Below are 7,808 nucleotides of genomic sequence, written 5' to 3'. Positions count from 1 at the left end.
ATTAGGAATATATATATAGTATATTCCAAAATTATCTGTCCATACTAAGAATATAAGAAACATATAACAACACTAAAAGAAAATTCTTATTTAATAATACTCAAAAGATAATAATTTTATGCTAAAATCATGTGTACGGATATCTTATAAATTTAATGATTTTATATTATTATTATTATTATTATTATTAACCATTTCACGGATAGCTTGAGGCTTGAGCTCAAAGTCACATAAAAAAAATGAAATTGAAACATAAATAAACCCGATATTAGAGGCTGCAACCTAATTTCTTATTGGGCCGCACGCGATCAATTGAGTAGCCCAATATGCAGGTCTTATATTTCAAATGACCTCTGTATTTGATTCTCTTCTAGATGCTTCCTCTTCTTCGCCGGATAATGGCAGCCTCCTCGTCTTCTTCTTCGTCTTGGGCTTGCAGCCGCTGCACCTTCGTAAACTCTCCGTCTCGCACCTCCTCCTGCCAAGTCTGTCTCTCTCCCGTCCCCGTCGCCTCTTCTCCTTCGTTTTCATTTTCGTCTTCTACTCTTTCCGATGTCTCGCGATGGTCGTGCCGTGCCTGTACCTTCTCCAACCCGACCGCTGCCTCCGCATGCGAGGTCTGCGGCACTCCCGCCGTCTTGCCCTCTTCCAGGGCCTCTCTCCTCGCGGAGTTGGAGCCCGAACCCTGCGAGCTCGCCGATCCCGCCATCGGCCGCATCTTCCGCCCCCTCCGGCGCTGCGGCACCAAGCGCCCCGCCTCGCCTGGCTCTGTCACAGTCACCCAAATCTCCTCCGATGCTGCATCACAGAAGCTACCTAGGGTGGGCGGAGATCAGCAGGAACAGCAAACCGTGACCCTATCCTCGCCTGTCTTAGGTTTGCTTTTCTTTATTCTTGTAAAGTCTTGATTTTTGCAGTTATTTATCCAATTTTCTTTTGGTTCTCAGCTTCGGTCTAGTAAGTTATTTTGGCACTTCGCATCCTTTTTGTGCAATGACCCGTAAGTTGGATAAGTTATTTATGTTTTTGGCGTTTCTAGTTGGAGCAGAAAGAAGGTTCCGGACCGAATCATAGTCAATAAGTATTAGAAGAAAGAACATAGTATTATAAAATGGAGGGGAAAAAAATTGATATTCACTATGATTGTGTTTGGTTTCAAAAATGTGATTAGATGATTACAATTTAGAAGTTTCGAGTTTTTTTTTCCCACTATGTCACAAGTACTATCCTGAGGCATAGTTATCTTTCTAAGTGAGTTTTTTGGTGGATGCTTGTGAGTTTCCAATTTTTTCTTAAATGGTTGAATTGATGAATAAAAATTTGATTGTTTTTATAATTTCTAATTTTTTATTCTTATAAGAAATTTAGATAGTAGAATGATAAGGCAAAGGACAATCATGGCCTAGGATCTTGAAAGTGTGTATCAAAATTGTAAAGATGTAAGCCTGGAGAGCTTTGGAGATAGGAAAACGTGAGGGAAGATTAAAGATTTAAAATTTTTAAAATTGTTTCAGGTTTCCTAAACTACGTAGTGAGTTTTGAAAGTGTATTTTTAGATTCTACCTTGGTAGCATGTATTCGATGATGGAACAGGATATTATCCCTTTTTACCTAGGAGACAAATGTCTTCAGATCATCACTCTCACTACTAAGTTCTTCATTTCTATCACTTTGTTTTCAATATGTTTGATTATTTGAGCCTGATACTTTTAATGCTTCTGCTACAGGAGATATTAGTATGAACCCAAATAGGAGCATGTTTAAAATTTTAAGCTACAATGTCTGGTTCCGTGAGGATTTGGAACTCCATGGGCGAATGGAAGCTCTTGGAAATCTCATCGAACAATATGCACCTGATTTCATATGTTTCCAGGTCTGAGCATCTCCTCTATCCTTAACAGTTCTTGATTTTGTGGGAAAATTTGGATTCTGAATATCAATATTATAGGAGGTCACATCAAATATTTATGCGATTTTCCAAAAATCAAACTGGTGGAAGCACTACAACTGTTCGCTACCACGACAAATGGCTGCTCAGAGGCCATATTTCTGCATGCAGGTTTGAGCCATTGGCTTTCACAATTTATACATTGTCGATGATAATAATAAAAAAATCAGTACATTTTGTTTGCCTAACATTCTCTGAGAAATGTGGTTACGATGTTAGGTAAGTGCATCCATCTAAATTGGTTTATGCTTGCTTAGAAATTCAGTTAAAAGCTGATGTTTGAAAGGTAAGGCATCAACGTTAGGTGTTAGGTAGGCATTTGAGATTGGGGAGAGCAATCAAAGATTATTGTATGCTAAAGAAAAATAAGCTAGGAATTGATGTTGAATGACGGGAACTAATTAAGGTTGTCTCGCCCCATAATGTAAATGGAGCAAGGATGGCCTGCATATTTGGAGCAGGCAGGATATGGGATAAACATTTTATGCCCTGCACTACCGTATAGTCATCCCGAAACAGAAGCTTAAGTAGAGGAGAGAAGGAAAAATATGAGAACTCTAGGACTGAACTGCCAACCTTCTTATACCATTCTTTGAATGTTGCATAGGATCTATGGTGTATGATTCGACTCAGCCACTTAATTGCAGTGAGATTGCCATAGTCTAATATTATGTTCAATTTTGTTTTCCATATTAGTGCTATCAGTAGGAATTTGTCAAAAGATATCACTTTGTGCTCATCTCTGAATTCTAGCTGTGCAGTTTCTTCATTTTGCTTGACTTTCAGCTCTCTCTAGATTACAAATTTGATGTTAAAATTTAACTATGATGGCTCCCTTATGTGCACTAAACTTTCAAACAATAAAAGTTTTCTTATATGACTAGATCTTTTCAGTAGTTAGCATTGCCAAAGCTTGCTATGTTCGAACATTGAGTGACAGCTTACAACACATGCATTTCGAATTATGTTCTATGAATACTTTCATGCATGGTAGTCAAATTGCAATATGATCTTAATTTCTTGTGACCTTATGATCCAAATTGGTCTAAATAGTTAACATGAAGCCGACCTATTGTTCCTAATATAGTATCTTGGTCCCAACCATATGTTTTTAATTCAATGAGACATTTTAATAATTACCATTTCAATCCGTGAAAATTTGATAGTTCTGCAATATTCTTATTAAATTTAAAACATTTCAATCCTAAATCCGAACCCATGTACCTCTATCCCATTCTAGGTAGCATCTCTACCTTGTTTTCACGCATTCATTTATTATCTCAACTATTACCTGTTTGAAAGACTTGTAACACAATCTTGAATTCAAACTTTATTCAATGGATTTAAGAGTAAAAGTGCCCATTTATGCTAGGAAACATCTGCCATAAAATTAAATTCTTTCATTTTTTGCAATAAATAAATATTGACAGTTATCTAGGTCCAATTGTTCATGTGTTTAATTAATTTCCACCATGCAATGTTGTATCTTCATTTTTTTTTATTGAGTGTTCAGTTGTCATTTGCTAATTTAATCTGTTGCTGTACTTTATTTTCAGGTTTTTACGTAAATCTCCTTTATTTCTTCATTTTTACAGATGAGCAAATTGCCCGTGAAGGAATTTAGCCGTGTACCATTTACCAATTCAGTGATGGGAAGAGAGCTATGCTTAGCTGAGGTTGAAGTCGGAGAGAAACAAAGTTTGATCATTGCAACTAGCCACCTTGAGAGTCCCTGTCCTGCACCGCCACGCTGGGACCAAATGTACAGTAAAGAACGCGTAGCCCAAGCCAAGATGGCAACTGACGTTCTGGTAGATTCACCAAATGTAATATTCGCCGGTGACATGAATTGGGACGACAAGCTGGATGGCGCTTTCCCCCTACCCGATGGTTGGATTGATGCTTGGTCGGAGCTAAAACCTGGAGAAAATGGTTGGACTTACGATACCAAGGCCAACCAGATGTTGTCCGGCAACCGAACTTTGCAAAAGAGATTGGATAGATTCATATGCTGCCTGCCCGACTTCAAGATGGATGGCATCGAAATGATCGGGATGGAGGCTATTCCAGGGCTTTCCTATCGCAAGGAGAAGAAGGTGAAAAAAGAGCTCAGGCAACTGGAACTTCCTGTTCTACCTAGTGATCACTATGGTTTGCTGTTGACCATCCGCCGCTCGTGATTCAAATGACTGGAATCTCAAGAAGCATTTTGTAGAAATTTTTTGGGGGAGAAAGTGGATGAATAGGTTGCTATTCAATTTTGTGCCTATAACGTCTGTATGACATTCACTTGCATGAGACTTGATGGCATTACCAACTAAAGTATGTTTCTAACTGATTGTTGGTGGCCTCAGTGGACCTGCCACCGGCAAGATACTTGATGATGCAACAATTAAAACTCTAAACTCCAGGCTTTTGGCTCACCAAAGTGCTTTCATCATGCCAAATAAAACTATAGTTGGATGGTTCTCTCTCTTTATTTCGACTTCGAATCCGAAGAGCAAGAAATCCAGGAGTGGAATAGAGATTTGCGGAATTAATTGGATTATTAAAAAATATAGCAAAATAAAATTTAGTTAAATTAATGGGGAGCAAACTTGATACATTTCAACCACCGGTCACACCGTCCTCATCACCACCACGCGTACCATTTTGATCGGCAGCGGCGAGATCACGTCCAGATTCATTGCACCGACACGAGACGCCTACGCTTCGGTTGCGAAGATGACACGGCCTACTGCACGCTTTCCACTCCCGAGAAAACAGCGCGAGCGTTAAAATCCAACCTTCGCTCTGCTTTAATGCTCACCGATTTTCTTCAGTTTCCCTCGTCTCAATGGCTCTGGCGACTTCGACTTCGAGCTCCATCCCCTCGCATTCCTTCCTCACTCGCGATTCCGATGGTATTGCTTCTCGTCTTTGTTCCTTTTTCAAAATGGAAGATTTCGTGTTGTTCTGGCTTAAAAATTGTGTTTTTTTTTGGGGGGCGATTTTTTAGCGGCCGCTGCAATTAGGCACGCCAAGCCGTCGTCCGTGCCTCAGGCAGTGAGCGGCGGTTCCCGCCTCCGGCGAATTGTGGCGCGGCCGTGCCGCGCCGTGGAGCCGGCCAAGAGAAATGATTGGGCGGTGGAGACGGCGGTGGCCGCGGCGGAAGGGCTAGCCCTCGATTGGGAGGAGCTGGACAAGGAGCTCAAGAACGCTTCGCCGCTGGAGATCATGGATTCGGCTCTCAGGATCTTCGGGAACGAAATCGCCATTGCCTTCAGGTGAAAATCGAGCTAGGGCGCCGCGCCCTTTACTCATCCCCAAAATTTTAGGTTTCTGACCGGAGGCGCATTCTCGATCGATTCATTGTGACAGCGGAGCAGAAGACGTCGCGCTGATCGAGTACGCGAAGCTAACGGGCCGACCCTACAGGGTTTTCAGCCTCGACACCGGGAGGCTGAACCGAGAGACCTACAGGTTCTTCGACGCCGTGGAGAAGCACTACGGCATTCACATCGAGTACTCGTTCCCGGACGCCGGGGAGGTGCAGGCCCTCGTGAGAACCAAAGGCTTGTTCTCCTTCTACCAGGACGGCCACCAGGAGTGCTGCAGCGTGAGAAAGGTGAGACCTTTGCGAAGAATGCTGCGAGGCGTCCGCGCCTGGATCACCGGACAGCGCAAGGATCAATCCCCCGGCACTAGATCCGACACCCCTGTCGTTCAGGTAGATCCAGTTTTCGAAGGCGTCGACGGCGCCGGCAGCTTGATCAAGTGGAATCCCGTCGCGAATGTCGACGGAAAGGACCTGTGGAATTTCCTCAGGAGCATGGACGTTCCTGTCAACTCCCTGCACTCGCAGGTTTATCACCAACCGCAGAACCTCTCTCGATCGGTAGTCTGTGATTTCCAGTTCCATTATTGACCTTCTTCATCCTGCTTCAGGGGTATGTTTCCATCGGCTGCGAACCCTGCACGAGGCCGGTTCTCCCCGGCCAGCATGAACGCGAAGGGAGGTGGTGGTGGGAGGATGCAAACGCCAAGGAATGCGGCCTCCACAACAGGCACCTCCAGACAAACGACGCGGCGAACAGGCTCACCGTCAATGGCGTCAGCACCAGAGCAGACATCTTCGAGACCGCCGCCGTGGTCAGCCTCACTCGGCCGGGGATCGAGAACTTGCTCCGGCTCAGGAAGCGGCAGGAGGCATGGCTGGTCGTTCTCTACGCGCCCTGGTGCCGGTTTTGCCAGGCAATGGAAGCATCGTACTTGGAGTTGGCCGGGGAACTCGCCGGGACGGGCATCAAGGTCGGAAAGTTCCGCGCGGACGGTGAACAAAAGCCGTTTGCTCAGAAAGAACTACAATTGGGGAGCTTTCCGACGATCCTGTTCTTCCCCAAGAACACATCTAAGCCGATCAAATACCCGTCGGAGCGCCGCGACGCCGACTCTCTGGTCTCCTTCGTTAAGGCTCTGACATGAGCTTCGCCGGCGACTCTGCTGGATGGTGGAGTTCCCCCTTCTATTCACTTCTATAGATTCGCTTTCTGATCTGATTGATCTCTCTTGGGAGTAATCGGATTTGAAGGTTAGAGCGAGATCCTTTGTAGTGTGTTTCATGCTCAAGGTTGATTTCATGATGTATCGATCTGTTTGGAATAAGAATCTACTACTGTGTATATATTGTTCTAGCGCAGCCGATCAATAATTAATCTTTTTATAGCAGATTTTTCTATATATCTCTTTATTATTGCCGTTGATCTTTCATTCATTCATTCATTCTTCAACTTCACATTCCGATCGAATTCCAACAGGAGATCTTTTTTTGACTACTGTTTCTTTTCTTGTTCATAAACAGAATTGCTGTCAAATTCTTTTCCTGTAATTTTTTTTTTGGGTTCGATCCAACACATATGGTCGTAAAAAGCGAATTCGTTTGCTCTCAGCTCCCGTCAATCCGTCCCAGGATCAATACGGATGAGGTAAATCACACGTGACTATTAGTTTTTGGAATAGTGACTAATACATAAGGGATATATTTATCTCGATTTTACCGAAATTTGAATCTCAGATCTTATAATGATAATATTTTATGTGCTAACTATTAGATCATCCCGAAAAGATTAGGTTCGATCCAACATATGAATTGAGCCCTTGTTGCTTGACTGGACGGATGGTCAAGTTAGACCTGGCTTACATTGACTACCATTTTGGGAGGAGGACCATTAAATCAGGGGATGGGCTCAAGCCTCAAGGAAGGCCAATTGTATTTGATGACAGTCTGATACCATTATCTTATAATGGGTAAAATGTTCCCTATGGTACAATGATAAGGATATTTAATTATCTTTCATATATTTACATTTTTATTTTTAATTATAGTATATTTATGAAAAAAAATTCTCTAATGAGACTTGCAACTAAGGACTTCTAGCCTGATAGCCAGTAGAAAATTTTCATAAGGTCAGATTAGTCACCAAAGCTAAGTTTCTGGATTGGTGGCTGATGAAAGTTTTTCGTAGGACCGGATTGGTCACTCAAATTCAATGTTAACGGTCTACTTTAATATTATATATATTTTTTAAGAGTAAATCTTATTGGTCAGAATTTGACCAGCTAGAAATCTGTATTCTCTAATTATAATACATGCATGTGCATGCATGTAATTAATATACATATATGATATTACTAAAATGCCCTTGTATATACATGCATGTATGCATTCTAGCTGACTAAATTTTGATCATTTAGCACTACCTATTTTTTAATATAGGGATAAAATATGGTACTGATTCAAATGACACACATAATACATGGTTGGTCCGTCAGATATAGTGAATGAAACTAATTGATATTATCATTTTATAATTATAATTAT

At 42.1% G+C, this 7,808-nt stretch overlaps 2 protein-coding genes across 2 annotated transcripts; both read left to right on the top strand.

Annotated features, from left to right (window-relative positions):
• Nucleotides 1-371: 371 nt before the first annotated feature.
• LOC122040664 lies at nt 372-4,426 on the top strand. The gene is made up of 4 exons (XM_042600073.1): nt 372-876; nt 1,728-1,873; nt 1,949-2,059; nt 3,544-4,426. Exons 1-4 carry the CDS (start codon nt 375-377, stop codon nt 4,126-4,128), a joined length of 1,344 nt encoding a protein of 447 aa, XP_042456007.1. The 5' UTR covers nt 372-374; the 3' UTR covers nt 4,129-4,426.
• Nucleotides 4,427-4,639: 213 nt separating this feature from the next.
• On the top strand, nt 4,640-6,615 carry LOC122040663 (probable 5'-adenylylsulfate reductase 1, chloroplastic). Its single transcript, XM_042600071.1, has 4 exons — nt 4,640-4,851; nt 4,947-5,214; nt 5,309-5,792; nt 5,876-6,615. Exons 1-4 carry the CDS (start codon nt 4,785-4,787, stop codon nt 6,410-6,412), a joined length of 1,356 nt encoding a protein of 451 aa, XP_042456005.1. The 5' UTR covers nt 4,640-4,784; the 3' UTR covers nt 6,413-6,615.
• The last annotated feature ends 1,193 nt before the right edge of the window (nt 6,616-7,808 follow it).

This window comes from Zingiber officinale, chromosome 2A (assembly GCF_018446385.1).
Source record: "Zingiber officinale cultivar Zhangliang chromosome 2A, Zo_v1.1, whole genome shotgun sequence".
NCBI lineage: Eukaryota > Viridiplantae > Streptophyta > Magnoliopsida > Zingiberales > Zingiberaceae > Zingiber > Zingiber officinale.
Note: the sequence above shows the minus strand (reverse complement) of the source record. Positions and strands in the feature narration are given on the sequence as shown.